Source organism: Piliocolobus tephrosceles, chromosome 6 (assembly GCF_002776525.5).
Source record: "Piliocolobus tephrosceles isolate RC106 chromosome 6, ASM277652v3, whole genome shotgun sequence".
NCBI lineage: Eukaryota > Metazoa > Chordata > Mammalia > Primates > Cercopithecidae > Piliocolobus > Piliocolobus tephrosceles.
Genome location: NC_045439.1, coordinates 31,394,185 through 31,411,836, shown reverse-complemented (window position 1 = coordinate 31,411,836; position 17,652 = coordinate 31,394,185). Strand labels below are relative to the sequence as shown.

Genomic DNA, 17,652 nt, shown 5'->3' with positions numbered 1-17,652 from the left:
TGTTAGCCAGGATGCTCTCGATCTCCTGACCTCGTGATCCGCCCGTCTTGGCCTCCCAAAGTGCTGGGATTACAGGCTTGAGCCACCACACCCGGCCACTATTTTTATATTAACTATATGTTGAAATAATATTTTGGGTATATTAGGTTAAATATACTACTAAAAATAATTTTCGGCTGAGCGCGGTGGCTCATGCCTATAATCCCAGCACTCTGGAAGGCTGAGGTGAGCAGACCACGAAGTCAGGAGTTCGAGACCATCCTGGCCAACATGGTGAATGAAACCCCATCTCTACTAAAAATACAAAAATTACCTGGGTGTGGTGGCATGTTCCTGTAATCCCAGCTACTCGGAGGCTGGAGAATCAGCAAATTTTACCTGTTTTTAATTCTTTAATGTGATACTAGAACATTTAAAATTATACATGCATCTCAACATTATGAGAGACACCACTGCAACAGACTGAATAAATGATTTATAAAGCATGTATTGGGCTGGGTGCGGTGGCTCACGCCTGTAATCCCAGCACTTTGTGAGGCTGAGGCGGGTGGATCACGAGGTTGGGAGTTTAAGACCAGCCTGGCCAATATGGTGAAACTCCACTCTACTAAAAATACAAAATTAGCTGGGCCTGGTGGTGCATGCCTGTAATCCCAGCTACTCAGGAGGCTGAGGCAGAATTGCTTGAACCTGGGAGGTAGAGGTTGCGGTGAGCCAAAATGGCACCATTGCACTCCAGCCTGGGCAACAAGAGTGAAACTCCATCTCAAAAGAAAAAAAAGAAAAAAAAATTATACCCAAATAATGGGAACCACTACTTTACAGACTATGGATTCATAATAAAATTTATGTGAGGGAGAACAGAGATAAGAGGATAAATAAGAGGCCAGCCAGTCAGTGTGCAAAGCACTTCATATTGGCTCTTGGAAAGCTTTGTGAAAAATGTTCAACTGTAAGTGAAAGGAGAGGAGAAAAGGCCTTTACCTCCTGGAGTGGGGTTTTGCATTGGATATGATAGGCCTAAAAAGTGAGTCCTGAAGGGTCATATATTGGGGAGTGGGGTGTTTTAGGCTTTTAGGAATGAAAGGCAAGGGAGATGGCTTTCTGTAGGAGTGATTCTATGTAGTTGCAATTTTAATTGCAAAAACTGCAATCACTTTTAAATGAACCTAATAGTAATGGTTTCCAAAAGAGAGAAGATAGAATAAAATGCCTAGCTTACAGAACCATATTTGGTCTGAGGATGCAAAATTAAGGATTCTTAATTATATATATATATATATATATAATTTACATATATTACATACAAAAAATATAATCTTTTACTAGCTCATATAAACTATCGATCTGCAGTAACTGAAGAATATAACAATATTTTTTCTCTAATTCATCAGGTATCATTTGCCATAATTTAAAATGGAGAAATATGGAAGAATTATCACCAATCCAAACATAGACGTATTCAAGAGTAACAGAACGTATGCCTAAAATGGTTTCTGCTAGCCTTTATTTGAGAAAATTTACACAAAAATCCCCAATCCAACATTTACAAGTGAATCTGTATAAATCTCATATGCCTCTTTCCCAACAAACCGAAAAATGGCTTTATAACAGGGGTCCATGACAATGGTATACAAGGCTTACTTAAACTGCATCATTCTCATTTATACAGACCATTTTGGATAATATGCTCAAAAATGGAGGAAAGCACATAACACCCCTGATTTTAAAGCTTATTTGCTCTAGTGTCAGTCTTTTGTCAAAGGCAAATACTTTTACTTTTTGGATAAAACCAAGGTATAATATCAATTAACTTTTAAACCAAAAGCACAAAATGTCCCAGTTGATAGGCATGAGTAAAGGGAAGGGACATGAAAGAATGTCATCTCCTACAAAGCTTAAGTTTAGGGTCACACTTGGGAACAAAAGCATCAACAACATAAAATATTCTCTTCTCCTATCTTCTTGACATTTTGTCACATCAGAAGAACATAACTAACAGAGTAGCTTTCATTGCTCCTAAAAAGGGGAAAGGCACCAGTCAGAAATGGGAAAGAAAATCTTGTTAGGCTAATGGTACATAATAGAATTTCACATTTAAAAGTTTAAAGATGGAGGCTGGGCATGGTGGCTCACGCGTATAATCCCAGCACTTTGGGAGGCTGAAGCAGGCGGATCACTTGAGGTCAGGAGTTTGAGACCAGTCTGGCCAATATGGTGAAACTCTGTCTACTAAAAATACAAAAATTAGCCAGGCATGGTGGTGTGCGCCTGTATTCCCAGCTACTCAGGAGGCTGAGGCAAAATTGCTTAAACCCAGGAGGTGAAGGTTGCAGCGAGCCAAGATAGCGCCATCGCACTCCAGCCTGGGCATTGCAGCAAGACTCCATCCCCCCAGGAAAAAAAAAAAGTTTCAGGATGGATCTTAACCCACATATTATTTTCTCTACTTGGATGCATCCTCTGTGACTTAGTATATGTAATACTACAGATAGACTTTCTCAACGTTTGCTGCCTATGCTAAAGATCTGCAGCCAGGTTCTCAGAAGCAGTACCTACCAATTCTCAACAGCAGATGGCAATGTTGTACAAGTTAACGACAGAACTACTTTTATGCCACTTGAGAGGAAGATAACAGCGTCAAAGAGGGGGGAAAAACGGTTTGAGTTCATTGTAGCAGGAACATTAACAGAATAGCCTGAGATTTTAACAACATAACTCATTCCCTCTTCCACCTTTGTACTTTATCCAGGTTAACACATCAAGGTTCTCCAGTATTCTGCTTCTTTACTGTAAGATACATGTAATTCTTGTGACTGTGATTAAACAAGCCCTGTAATAGTCAGCAGGGTTAAAAAGAGATTACAGAAAGGATAAATTCCTACCTACTTTCTTGGGAGATGTGGGAAAGATTTCAAGTCACAACATTTTTCATAAATTTATAAACATGGTCATTTATATCCACATTTTCTCTTATTTACATTAGTTTTGGCCCTTAGGCACCTCATACTCCTACAGTGATTATTGGCTTTGCTTTCTTAACATGTATTTTTAAGTATTTACTCTCTTAATGGCCCTCCTAGATGTCTATTTTATACATCGTATCTCTTAATTCTCTAGATGGAACACCGAAGGACAGGAATTAAGTGACTGGCCATGCAAGAGTTGGAAATTTTATTTATTTTTCCTTGGTATAAGTTATGTTAAAAATTCAAGCAACCACGTATCTAACAGAGGAATTTTATCTAGGATATATTTTAAAAAAAACTCTCAAAACTCAATAGTAAAAAGAATAGATGACCTAAATAGAAAATAGACAAAAGACCTGAACAGACATTTCACCAGAGGATATATAGATGGCAAATCAGCACATGAAAAGATACTCAACATGATTAGCCATTGGAAAATGCAAATTAAAACCACATGTGGTGTCATTACACACATCTATGTGAATGGTTAAGATAAAAAATAGTAGTAATACCAAACGCTGATGAGGATGTGAAGAAACTGAATCAATCATACATTGCTGTATGAATTGTATGAGTGGCTGTATGTAAAAGGTACAGCCACTCTGGAAAAAGAGTAGTTTCTTACAAAAATATACGTGTTTACCATACAACCCAACAGTGCCCTTTTGAGCATTTATCCCAGAAAATGAAAATGTATGTTCACATAAAAACCTGTACATGAATGTTCATAGCAGCTTTATTAGTAAGGGCAAAAAACTGAAAACAACTCTTATGTCCTTTAGTGGGTGAATGGTTAAGCAAACTGTGGTACATCCATACCATGGACTACTACTCAGCAATCAAAAGGAACTGCCCAGACTTCACCACGATGCAACATATGCATGTAAGAAATCTGTACTTATTATACTCCCTAAATATATAAAAATTTTTGAAAGAAAAAAAAGGAAGAAACTATTGATACATGCAACAACTTGGATGGATTTCAAGGGAATTATGCTGAATGAAAAAAAGTCAACCTCATAAGATTACGTTCTGTATGATTCTGTTCACACAACATTCTTGAAATGACAAAATTACAGAGATGGAGGACAGAACAGTGGTAGCCACAGGTTGGGGTGAGGGTGTAAGAAAGGGATGTGGCTGTGGCTATAAAAGGGCAGTGGAAGGCATTCATGTGACAGAACTGTTCTGTCTCCTGTGATGGTGGTCACATGAATCTACACATGTGATAATATTGCATATAATTAAATACACGAAAAAAGTTCAAGCAGTTAAGCACAAATATTTTAATTGTCTAAAATGACATTTTCTTTAAGCGTTATCTACAGTTCAAAGCTCACTTTTATGAGGTGTCACATCCATCACCATTTTAAGACATAAAATCATGAAAAAGGTATCACCAGAAGCTACGTAAACATTTCAGCTAAGGGTAAAGAGAAAGTTAAGGGTGTTTTCACAAGGAAATTGAAAGAGGGCAATCCGAATGAAGTCAACATGGTCACACAAAAATCTTGGTAAAAGAACTAGAATGGAAGCCCAAGCTGCTGAGCAAGTGGGAGAAGAAAAGAAAACATACCCCAAACAGATCACACAAGGGAACCCAGGACAAATGCTGACTTTGGCATTATCTAGGTAACCCCTATTTTTTTGTCATAGGTGACTCTAATAATAGACCTATTGTTGCAAAATCAGTCAAAATCCTACCAAATTAAAAAGTCCCTCATTGACTTGTTGGGTGTAGGTGGTACCCCATGTCCTCCCACACCAAAAGAGATTAGTTCTGGCAAGAAAGCTCCAACATGCCTTGATGGTGCTGTTGGTAGGATGCCTTAGGCCAGGCACGTCCCAGCGATGTTCTGCTGGCTGAGGTACAAGGTGGGAGGAGAATATGCCTCATTCATTACTCAATCAACTTCTTGGCCTTGAAAAAGCGTCGTAGGTAGAAGACCTGCCAGGTGGCTAGTCCAATGAGGCAGAACATTGAAAAGATGCTGAAGTATAGGACCCGAGTGTTTGTTGACTCTAAAAAAAACAAAAACATTGTAAACATAATGAGTGAGCCTCCTCAGCTGGCTAAACAATGGCAGGGGAGGGGTGCAAAGGCAATTAATTAACTTCACTCTGTCCCTAGGTCTAATAGTAGGATTTCAGATAATTTTTTTTTTTTTAAGTTCATTATCCTGGCTGGGCGTGGTGGCTCATGCCTGTAATCCCAGCACTTTGGGAGGCTGAGGCAGGTGGATCATGAAGTCAGGAGATCGAGACCATCCTGGCTAACTCTGTCTCTACTAAAAATATGAAAAATTAGCCAGGCATGGTGGCACGCGCCTATAGTCCCAGCTACTTGGGAGGCTGAGGCAGGAGAATCGCTTGAACCCAGGAGGCGGAGGTTGCAATGAGCCAAGATCACACCACCGTACTCCAGCCTGAGCCACAGAGTGAAACTCCATCTCAAAAAAAAAAAAAATAAAAGTTCATTATCCTACATATAAATGTTGAAAATAACAAAGATTGCCTTTATCAATTTGATATGGGTATAGACTAATTGAGGATGCTGTCAACTGCCTATCACAGTAGCAATTTCTACTCTCTTGAAAATCTAACAAGGCTCATTTACCTTTAGCAGCAACAACAGCGAAGTAAGCAAATTCCCTTCCATATACCCGCCTTGGCAAAACTGAGAAAAGGATACACCAGAATTGAAAGTCTGGAGACTGTCTCATTTATGGGTCACTTAAGAAGTAAGAGTCGCCTTCCCCCTCACCATTGGTATCACGCATCTCCTCTTCTCTCTTCTTCATGTAGGCAAAATCATTAACAATAGATTCTGAAAGGTCTTCTAGGCGTCGCAGCTCTACCTCTAATGGTTTGAGCTTCTCAACTTTTGCAATCTGGAAAAGAATGGAATATTTTCAGCTCTCTGAAAACATCGCTTCAGTCAAGAACACAAAGAAGGCAACAGAAGAATCTTTTTTAAAGTTTCACCAGATTTAAATTCTCTCCTATCAATCATCCCAACATATTTTAAAATTTGGGCTTGTTTTGTTCCCTATAGACTATATCTTTCCATTTCAGACCTTTTTTTATACTTTAATTTTGACTAAAATCTCTTTACAAGTAATATAATAACCGCAGGCTATAAAGCAAGATATACTATTGTCTCAAGATTTTTTTACTTTTTTTTTGAGACAGAGTCTTATTCTGTTGCCCAGACTGCAGTGCAGTGGCATAGTCTTGGCTCACTGCAGGCTTGACCTCCTGGGCTCAAGCAATCCTCTTGCCTCAGCATCCCGAGTAGCTGGGACCACAGTCATGCAGTGCCACACCCAGCTAATTTTTGCACTTTTTGTAGAGATGGGGTTTTGCCATGTTGCCCAGGCTGGTCTCGAACTCCTAAGCTCAAGCAATCTGTCCGCCTCAGCCTCCCAAAGTGTTCGGACTACAAGTGTGAACCACCATGCCCAGCTGATTTTTGACTTTAGTAAAGCACTTTACTTTGCCCTTCCACTCATGTCTAAGAAGTAAACAACATTATTAATATAATAAATGTGAGTCATATTAGGTCAAACCTGGTTTTAGAAGAAAAACCATTAAATTCATTAAACCTTTGACAGTACATATGAATGTGAGCATGTGTTATTACAGCATTAAAGTAATACTTCAAAATACACAATTAGAGAATTCTGGTTTGTTCATATAAATCCTACAACAACTTTTAAGGTTTAGTATCAGAGCTCAGATGTGAGAAAACTGCACTGAATTTTTTATGTATTTTTTTTCTTTTAGAATGACACAGTTATCAAAAGAAATCTCCAAGGAATTCCCCGTATGCTGAGGAATGAAGGACGTGAGAAAGAAATTAACTGTCTTCTTTTCTCAAGTTAGATCCCTAAGAAAACTCTTAAGAGTATCTAATAACTAGAGGCATCTATCACACCAAAGATTGCACTATTCTATGTTTTTTTTCTTATCAATCTTAGATTATGCTTTGCTTTAAAATGGGATACACCACCAGAGCTTTCCAGATTTTTTTTTTGAGATGGATTCTCGCTCTGTTGCCAGGCTAGAGTGCAGTGGCACAATTTTGGCTCACTGCAACCTCTGCCTCCCAGGTTCAAGTGATTCTCCTGCCTCAGCCTCCTAAGTAGCTGGGACTACAGGCACGCGCCACCACACCCAGCTAATTTTTTGTATTTTTAGTAGAGGTGGGGTTTCACCACATTGGCCAGGATGGTCTTGATCTCTTGACCTCGTGATCCACCTGCCTCGGCCTCCCAAAGTGCTGAGATTACAGGCATGAGCCATCACGCCTGGCCAGCTTTCTAGATCTTAAAACTTTTACATACCAGTTGCTCTTAAAGTTTCCACATAGAGAATTCTTTAATAATTATCTTTCTTTCATTCTTATTTATTTATTTATTTATTTATGGAGTCTCACTCTGTTGCCCAGGCTGGAGTACAGTGGTGTGATCTTGGCTCACTGCAACCTCTGCCTCCCAGGTTCAAAAAAATTCTCCCACCTCAGCCTCCTGAGTAGCTGGGATTACAGGTGTGCGCTACCACACCTGGCTGATTTTTATATGTTCAGTAGAGATGAGATTTCACCACGTTGGCCAGGCTGGTCTCGAACTCCTGACCTCAGGTGATCTACCCGCCTCGATCTCCCAAAGTACTGGGATTACAGGCGTGAGCCACCACACCTGGCTACACCTAATAATTCTGTTTCTATATCTGCTTCTTTACTCCCTATTTACTGTACATTCCCTATGGCCCACTTTTTTTCCTCTCCTTTGTTCAATTCATTGTCCTTGTTCTTTCTCTTTGTGAAATGTTAACAGCAGTTAACAAGGGATGAATAGGAGGAATTTATTTTACGTTTTCTTATTATATTTTTCACTAAATGTGTGATGAACAAAAGTTATTTAAAATAAAACAAACTGCTGTTAAGATTGGGATGTAAAAATTGAGTTTATATTTAAGGTTCATAAAAATATGGTGATAGACGCGATGATACACCTACGTTTTCTCTCACCAGATGCACATTTTCTTGGATTTACAAAATGTTGGCTAGAGTTAACAGTGTGACTGGTAACTGCAGAACAGCTTCTGGGTGTAAGATTTAACCAACAGTTAACGCACAGAGCTAACTTTCTTAGGTGAATGGCCAAATGCCAGGTTTTGTCATTAACCCAGAATATATATCTATTCACTGATCTCATATAGAGCTGCAGAACAAAAAAACATTCCCCAAGAAAAATAAGAGGAGCTATACAAGCTGTACCTTAGTCTAACATCTTCCCTCCTGCTCTATACTTCCCCACTCTGAGCTTCCTAAATAAGACAGTTTAAAGGAAATGGCATGATATTTCTTAGAGATAAATTATTTAAAGTTCCCTAAATAGAAACTTGCAAAAGAAACTGGAAGTGAAACTATGGCTGTGCCTCTGCCAGCTGAAAATGATATTTAAAAAAAAATTACTTTAAAGCCTATTGAATTTTTTTTTTTTTTTTTTTTTTTTTTTTGGTTAAAGGACAATAGTCCAGAGACCTAACACCCAAAAAACAATGATGGAATTAAACCTAGTACTGAAGATGGCTTTTGTAGATTACAGCCCCCCATAAGCTGTTCTCAATCCCTTTACAGTAATAAAATTTATTTTTTAGTTGTACAACCAACACATAAATATAGTCTTCTGCTAAAAATTTAAACTATCCAGAAGCAAAGAGAATATCAACCAAAAGTCTACCTTCATGGTTCCTCAATTCCCACATTGCTTTCCAGAGGTAACGATGCTTATAAACTTGATGTATTATCTTTCCACACCTTTTCTTCTGAGACACTATGCTTTTATATGTAAATGTACACAAAAATATAACTTAAAATATATTTATAAATGGCATCATACTACACATATTGTTCTATAGCTTTTTTCCATTTAATAAGATCTTTCCAAAAATGTCAGTGCTTATAAATTCACCTTATTCTTCTGAACTGCTGCATAGCATTCCACACTGCTAGTATTCCACATTGTTTAGTTAATCATTCAATCCCCAACCCCTTTTCTAGTACAGGTGCTACTCCAGACTCTATACCACTATTCATAACCAAACAGTCAAATTCCTATCTTCAAAGCTGATTTTATTTCCTCAACAAAATCTCTGCTGAGGCCAAGCATGGTGGCTCACATCTGTAATCCCAATACTTTGAGAGGCTGAGACAGGAGGATCACTTGAGCCTGGGAGGTCAAGGCTGCAATGAGCCGAGATCATGCCACTATACTCCATCCTGGGAGACAAACTGAGACTCCGACTCAAAAAAAAAAAAAAAAAATAAATAAATAAATAAATAAATCTCTATTGAATTCCATCTTTCATCCAGGAAATTATTTTCAGACCTTCATTAGTAGGATGAAGGTCTCATTTTGGTCTCATTTCCTAAAAGCCATTTTTGCCTAATAATTACCTTCACTCATGATACTAATTTAAAATCTAGAAATCTTAAAAGAAATCTCAAGAGACTAAAACAATACTGAAATCTAACTTGCCATTCCAAACACCTAATACACCATGGATACTCAATAGTAAATAACATCAATAATGGATATATTTCTACGTTGAATCTAAACTTAGAAATCAAAATAATGTTTGGAGGAAGTCAAAGAACAAAAATCTTTTCAAACCACCAAAATCTGACAGACTTAACAATTAAATGCTATTAAGGAAAGCAATTCCACCTTCCTCCATGTGAGAACACAGTGAGAAGGCAGTATGCACTCAGAAGAGGGCCCTCACCAGAACCTGACCACACTGGTACCCTGATCTTGAACTTCCTAAAATCCAGAACTATGAGAAATAAATTTCTGTTGTTTATTTTATTTTTGAGATGGAGTCTTGCTCTGTCACCCAGATTCTCCTGCCTCAGCCTCCCAAGCAGCTGGGATTACAGGCGTGCGCCACCACACCCAGGTAATTTTTGTATTTTTAGTAGAGACAGGGTTTCACCATGTTGGTCAGGTTGGTCTCGAACTCCTGACCTTGTGATCCTCCTGCTTTGGCCTCCCAAAGTGCTGGGATTACAGGAGTGAGCCACTGCGCCTGGCCTGTTTATTTTTCCAAAAGAAAAAAATTAGCCAGGTGTGGTGGCTCACGCCTGTAATCCCAGCACTTTGGGAGACTAAGTCTCGAGACCAGCCTGGCCAACATGGTGAAACCCTGTCTCTATTAAAAACACAAAAATTAGTTGGGTGTGGTGGCGCACGCCTGTAGTCCCAGCTACTCAGGAGGCTGAGGCACGAGAATCCTTTGAACCTGGGAGGCAGAGGTTGCAGTGAGCTGAAATGACACCACTGCACTCCAGCCTGGGCTGGGTGGACTCTGTGTGTGTGTGTGTGTGTGTGTGTGTGTGTGTGTGTGTGTGTGTGTATATATATAAATAAATAAAGTAGTAGTTTCAAAAAAAAAAAAAAACCACAAAATTTCATTGCAGGCTGGGCGCAATGCCTCATACCAGTAATACCAACACTTTGGGAAGCCAAGGCAGGTGGATTGCTTGAGACCAAGCTGGGCAACACAGCAAGACCCCATCTCTATTACAAAGTAGTAGTAATAATAAAGAAAAAAAACTTTACTACAAGAATATATAACAATAGACTTTTATTACTAGCTTAAAAGAAATGTAAAAAGTTTCTTGGTTTTTTTTTAAACATTTTAAGGCCTTAACATTTTTTCTGAGTTCTTATTTTTTTTTGAGACGGAGTCTCGCACTTTCCCCCAGCCTGGTGTATAGTGGCGCAATCTCGGCTCACGGCAAGCTCAGCCTCCAGGGTTCACAACAGTCTCCTGCCTCAGCCTCCTGAGCAGCTGGGACTATAGGCACCCACCACCACCCCTGGCTAATTTTTGTATTTTTAGTAGAGACTGGGTTTCACTGTGTTAGCCAGGATGGTCTCGATCTCCTGACCTCGTGATCTGCTCACCTTGGCCTCCCAAAGTGCTGGGATTACGGGCGTGAGCCACCGTGCCCGGCTCTGAGTTCTTATGTGCAAGGTACCAAGTTATGATCTTAAGCTCTCACAGCTTACACAGTAAGTTATAACTATAATATACGGCTTTATGTAGTAACTTCTATAACAAAGATACACATTAAAAACAGAGCTCTAGTCGGGAGGACAAAGTGAAGCTTAACAGCAAGTGCGTGAGCTGGGTCTCCGAAGTTGGGCAGGACTTCTGAGAGGGCATTCAAGGCTGAGGGGAACCTGTAAACCAAAACATGGAGGGAGTAAAGTGCAGGCATGTTTAGCAACTATGAATAGTCTAGACGTAAGTAGTCTGGTGTGCTAGAAACTAGACTATAGGGTATGTGTGCATGTACACACATAACTGCCACATACTTGTGCTTGGGGAGGGTAGGGGATAATAGCAAATGACAGGCTCAAAAGTTAGGCTGAGACTAAATTGGGGAAGGGGATGAAAAAGGTAGACTAATGAATCAGGGTCATTCATATATGCTCACAATGTGGTATATTTTGTAATCTCATCTAATCTTTGTAACCCTAAAAGGTGAATATTTTTATCCTTAAGTTTTACAGATGAGGAAACTAAGTCTCAGAGGTATTAAATATACTTGCCCAAAGTATCACAGCTTGGTGAGTTGGCGTTAGAATCCAAGTCTATGTGAGTTTATTCTGTAAGTACCAGAAATGTAATAAAGAAAACCAGATGACTATACTAAGTTTTTCCTGAATCAAAGGTGAAATGAACAAGCTATATTCGGCCACAAGGATCTATATAAGTTGTCCTATTTGCTTGACTAATAAAGTTTGACTAATAAACTTCCTGGGTTTCCCATTGCTATTATTTTTGCAGGGCCACAGAGTAAAATTTTAAAACATATCATGGTAAGTATTCTCAAGAAGACGCTCTTTACTTGCTCAGGACTAAGCATTCAATAAATAGCACTGAGACTTTATATCACTGTACAAAAAGCTAAAAAAGAAATCCTCAGTATCAAAATTCCCACTTTCCGTTGTTCTGCTCTTGTAAACAGTTGATTAAACTGTTCAGAGTATCTGTAAGAATGCCAAATTATACATGTTTCATGAAGGCAGGCTGGTATTCTATTCTACTTTCCTTCATCACTGGAAGCATGAGGTATGTTTTGCCAAGTCTGTAAGACAATGTGCACCACAGGTTCTCCAGTAGGGGCTGACATTCCCCTGGCAAGCTGCATGTAGTTGTTAAATAATCAAAGGATGTTATAACTTCAAGGTACATCGTTTTGCAGTGAGTCCCTCATTTTTCAAATGAGGAAACTAAAGATTCCATAAAGTTACTCAGCCCTTTGGGTGGCCAACCAAAATTAACAGTACCATAGTCTCTTAACTCCCTACTCAGGGTCATCACAGCATTTAAACTGCCAAACTCTGCTGTAAAATTCGAGAACAGAATCTTTGACTTCCAAAAGCATTTATGCTCTCTGTACCCAAATCTGACCTATCTTTCAAGCCTCCTTGAAAGCCTCCTTCAACCACTCCTGTCCACGCTCTCTCTTCCCTGAAGCTCTACAACACTGTATCACACAGTTAACACTCAATCATATATTGTCATATTCACAAATTGTTTTATTTTTATGCTATCCCTTCATACTAGCTTGGCCCCTGAACTTAAGGAAATTAAAATGATTTATAGTTTATATAGTCTTAAAGACCTGATACATAGTAAACACTTGTAATTGACCTGTTCTGCCCAATCTATGCCTTCTTCAAAGAAGCCAACTTTCTCAAAGTAGCTAAGTGCTGCTGGTCCCCTGAAGCAAGTGTTTCTTGTATACTAAAAGCACTCAGCATTTATTTTTTTTCTTTTTCTTTTTTTTTTTGAGATGGAGTCTTGCGCTATCAGCCATGCTGGAGTGCAGTGGCACGACCTTGGCTCACTGCAACCTCCGCCTCCCAAGTTCAAACGATTCTCCTGCCTCAGCCTCCCGAGTAGCTGAGATTACAGGTGTCTTCCACCACACCCAGATAATTTTTATATTTTTAGTAGAGACAGGGTTTCATCATCTTGGCCAGCTTGGTCTTGAACTCCTGACCTCAGGTGATCCACCTGCCTCAGCCTCCCAAAGTGCTGGGCTAACAGGTGTGAGCCACCGCGCCTGGCCTGCATCTATTTTCATGAGGCCTGCCGCCTAGGAGAAAGCCTTCTCTACCACCATATCTATTAACATCATTCTTACTGGTCATGGTAGGTACCATTTGGAAAAGGTACAAGTTACAAAGCCTTTTCCTGTAAAATACCTCCAAAATACTGGTGAAATTAAACTCCTCTAAAACCATATCCAAATCTTCCATTATAATGAAGATTTGAATCCAAAGAGTTTACAGAGTTATAAGTAACTGTACCAAGAAACGGTATGAACTTTCTGAAAAAACTGCTTCTTAAAACAGAGGTGTTAATCTAACCTCTAGGGAATCTCTAAATTCTTTTCCTTGGTGGAGCATCGAGATCCAAGAGAGAAGCTTCTTGTGACAAGACAAATTCAGTCAAAGTAGTTTGCTGCCTCCATGCCTCCCACCACAGCCCCCACCAACTCCAGGAGCACAGCAATAAATGTGAAGACCATCTACTCTAACACAAGCAAGATAAACATAACTGGGCTGGTACAGTGGCTCATGCCTGTAATCCCAGCACTTTGGGAGGCCAAGGTGGCTGGATCACTTGAGGTCACGAGTTCGAGACTAGCCTGGCCAACATGGTGAAACCCTATCTCTACTAAAAATACAAAAATTAGCTGGGTGGGATTACATTTGTAATCCCAGCTACTCAGGAGGCTGAGGCAGAAAAATCGTTTGAACCCAGGTGGCAGAGGTTGCAGTGAGCTAAGGTCGCACCACTGCACTGCACTATAGCCTGGACGATACAGTGAGACTCTGTCTCAAAAAAAAAAAAAAAAAAAAAAAAAAAAAGGATTTTGGATCTAGTACATGGAATCAGAGTTCCTCCTTCCTGAGAGCACTCAGAGAAACAGAACTTTTGGAAAGCCTTCAGCTGTTGCTCCAACCAGAGTAGGTGTGTTTTTGGTGTATCTGTTGATAGCCAATGACAGACAAACAGAACTGCTAGGCAAAACGGTGTTTTACTCATGGGACACATAGCCCCGGAGTTAGAAGATGCGTCAGATAGCTCCTTCTTTGTTGGACAGTAATTGCCTGCATTCTCCCAACTGCACAATCAGACAGTAAGTCCCTACAAACAACTGCTTTAGTTCACAGATCACAAGTTAAAAAGAAGTGGCTCGGTTCACATCCTGAATCTACAAAGATACACCCTCTGAAGGGCAAAAGCGAGACAGTGGTCAGAGGTTCATAAAATACAATACAGGAAATCAAAATCAAAAGTGCTTTATTGGCTGGGCGCGGTGGTTCAAGCCTATAATCCCAGCACTTTGGGAGGCTGAGACAGGCGGATCATGAGGTCAGGGGATCGAGACCATCCTGGCTAACACGGTGCAACCCCGTCTCTACTAAAAAAATACCAAAAAAAAAATTAGCCGGGCGTGGTGGTGGGCGCCTGTAGTCCCAGCTACTCCGAAGGCTGAGCCAGGAGAATGGCGTGAACCTGGGAGGCGGAACTTGCAGTGAGCCGAGATGGCGCCACTGCACTCCAGCCTGGGCGACAGAGCAAGACTCCTTCTCAAAAAAAAAAAAAAAAGTGCTTTATTTCTGAGGACAGAGGCATTCTTTCTCATTAAAGAATTCAAACAACAAGACTTAATGCTTCTTCACAGTATGACAAACATTCTGTCTTCCAAATAGTATCATCTTACATTTGTATTGTGTTACACAGCAATTTCATATGGATTAACTAATAACAATTTAGGTAGGTAGTGTGGTACAATTACTATCCAATCTTATAGGACCACATGGGATTTCAGAATTATGAGTCCACAAATATGAGGGAGAGATGTGTTGGACATGAAGAAAATTAAAGAAGTGTGCCACATTACCAAATCTTAATACTGATGCCAAAGGTTCCAAATCCTCTGGAGATAAAGCCTCTCCATTATCTCAAGGGCCTGAAATTAAATCATTCAAGTGATTCTCTTGCTTCAGCCTCCCAAGTAGCTGGGACTACAGGTGGCCGCCACCATGCCCAGCTAATTTTTGTATTTTTAGTAGAGATGGGGTTTTCGCCAAGTTGACCAGGCTGCTCTCCAACTCCTGACCTCAGGTGATCCACCCAACGTGGCCTCCCAAAGTACTGGGATTACAGGTGTAAGCCACTGTACCCTGCCAGGTAACAGCCATTTCTAAGCAAGGTTCAAGGGAGCCTTGCTGCAGACCGAAGAAAGGGCTGGTCTTTGGACTGTGTCATAGTCATTCCTCCTCTACATCAATCTGGTCTGCTGCTAGGGGGCAGGGGTGAGGGGTAAGAGAGTGGGGACAGATGTTAAAGTAGTGGGGAGGAGTTTCTTGATTAAGAAGTAGAACCTTGGAGCTGTGTTGTAACTACATGCATAAAGAAAGGCTTAGGACATGTCAGACATCTGAAGCAGGAAGCAGGCAAAGGAAGCACCGTGGTTTCCTTTGAGCTAGGGATTCCCCTCTTGGGTTAAGCAAAAGGTCAGGAAAGATAAAGCCCCTTTCCTAATGTTTATGAAGTCCAAGGCTGATGGAAATCCCAGGAGGTATAGGGGTTCTAAAATGCTATACGACAGCTGTGTCCAAAGCATTCTTTATTTAAACCCACAATAATGTCATCTGTTTTTGAGGAGAACTAGCTACATCTACTGTCTAATAGGGCATTGATGTGTTGTTATTTAATAAATACCCGTGGGCTAGGCAGGGTGGCTCATGCCTGTAATCCGCCAGCACTTTGGGAGGCTGAGAGGCGGATCATGAGGTCAGGAGATCGAGACCATCCTGGCTAACGTGGTGAAACCCTGTCTCCACTAAAAATACAAAAAATTAGCTGGGTGTGGTGGCGGGCGCCTGTAGTCCCAGCTATTTGGGAGGATAAGGCAGAATGGCGTGAACCTGGGAGGCGGAGCTTGCAGTGAGCCAAGATCCCGCCACTGCACTCCAGCCTGCGCAACAGAGTGAGACTCCATCTCAACAAATAAATAAATAAATAAATACCCTTAATGACAGCCAACATGTTGGAGAAAAAAATTACAATAGGTAAAATTCTACAGAGTACAAATTCAACTGAGAATGGTCCACAGTTTGGGAACAGAAGCAGTAACCACAAACTAGAAATCATTTTACCTATTCTTCCACCTCATAATAATGACATCTTCCCTTGTGTTTTATATCTTACAAAAGTACTTTAAAATAATCTTATTTACATATAATTAAGATTCTTCTGAATCATGAAGGTTTAAAAAAATTTTTCAATTTACTCTTAAATTCATCAAATAAAGAGGTTTTCTTGTTTTATTTATTTAAATTAAACTAGCCTGGAAACAGAAACAAACAACTGAAAAGTCTCTACTGGAAACTGTCTCCCATTCACAACTATATCACTTGCTCCTACTTACTGCCTCTAAATAACGCTACCCAGTTTCATTCAATTGAGGATTTGAACAAAGAAAGAGCTGCAATTGTTGTACTACTTCCTGTAGCAGAATTAACCAGTCATTTCCAATCTTCTTCCATTTTAGGATATTTCCCTTCCCAAGTCCTGTCCAAAGAGAGAGCAACTTCTGTTCCACTATTCCTAGACAATTTTCCTAAATCACTTAAACCAATTTTCCTTCATTTACTTAGTTTGCATTCTTCAAAAGCCCATTCTATTTCCTGTATCCCACTCCTCCTTCATGCCCTTACGTACTGTTTTGCTGGGTAAAAATACTCTTATCTTTCTGTAAAGATCAATTATCTAGTCTTAAATAGTTCTTGTGGTTTTTCAAAGGTGCCCTTCGTTTGAAGAACCCTTTTGTGCTGTCCCCAAAGTCTCGCAGAGATGAAAAAGGCTGTTGCCCTTCTCCTCATTCTGTGCACACCTCCATCTCCCTGTCACCCAACTAAATGTCAGTTTTTATTACTCTATAATGAATACTTCCTATCAGCATCAAATTTCTATCATCACCATTCCTAGTCTCTTGCAGCTTCTTCCTCCATCCTGCCCTCTTCCTTAAAAGTCTGAAATTATTTTAACTCAAAACTATCTTTGACTATTGTTATTTCCCAAAGACAAAACAGTTGTTCAAGACTAAACAGCACTGAATCCATGCCCTAGATATATATATATAGATATATACAACTGTTGGTCTTGGGGAAAAAGTCTTAGGAATTAAAAACAAATCACTTTTCTTAACCTTGGGCATTTACAAATAACTGAATTCCAGCTTTAAAAATGTAAAATATCTGTCTCTACACACACACACACACACACACACACGGTTTCTGCCTCAAGAGAACTAATGCCATATGCTTCAGTGTTTTATCAAACCCACATTTCTGTGGGACAGTTAGTTCAGTCCTTTGGCTGACAGCACAGCCAGAATTATTCTTCAAGGCTTTTTTTTCTTTTTTTTTTTTTTTTGAGACGGAGCCTTGCCCTGTTGCCCAGGCTGGAGTGCAGTGGCGCGATCTCGACTCACTGCAGCCTCTGCCTGCTGGGTTCCAGCAATTCTCCTGCCTCAGCCTCCTGAGTAGAATAGCTGGGATTACAGGCGCACGCCACC

The 17,652-nt window shown here is 40.0% G+C and overlaps 1 protein-coding gene across 1 annotated transcript in view; it reads right to left on the bottom strand.

The window, feature by feature from the left end:
• Positions 1–1,493: 1,493 nt before the first annotated feature.
• The window catches only part of TMED10 (transmembrane p24 trafficking protein 10), a 43,686-nt gene continuing 27,527 nt past the window's right edge, over positions 1,494–17,652 (bottom strand). The window contains exons 4-5 of the mRNA XM_023184273.3: positions 5,734–5,860; positions 1,494–4,991 (exon numbers count right to left, since the gene is read on the bottom strand). Coding sequence (XP_023040041.2) covers positions 4,870–4,991; positions 5,734–5,860 — 249 coding nt within the window. The 3' untranslated portion in view covers positions 1,494–4,869. The remainder of the gene's footprint in view (positions 4,992–5,733; positions 5,861–17,652) is intronic.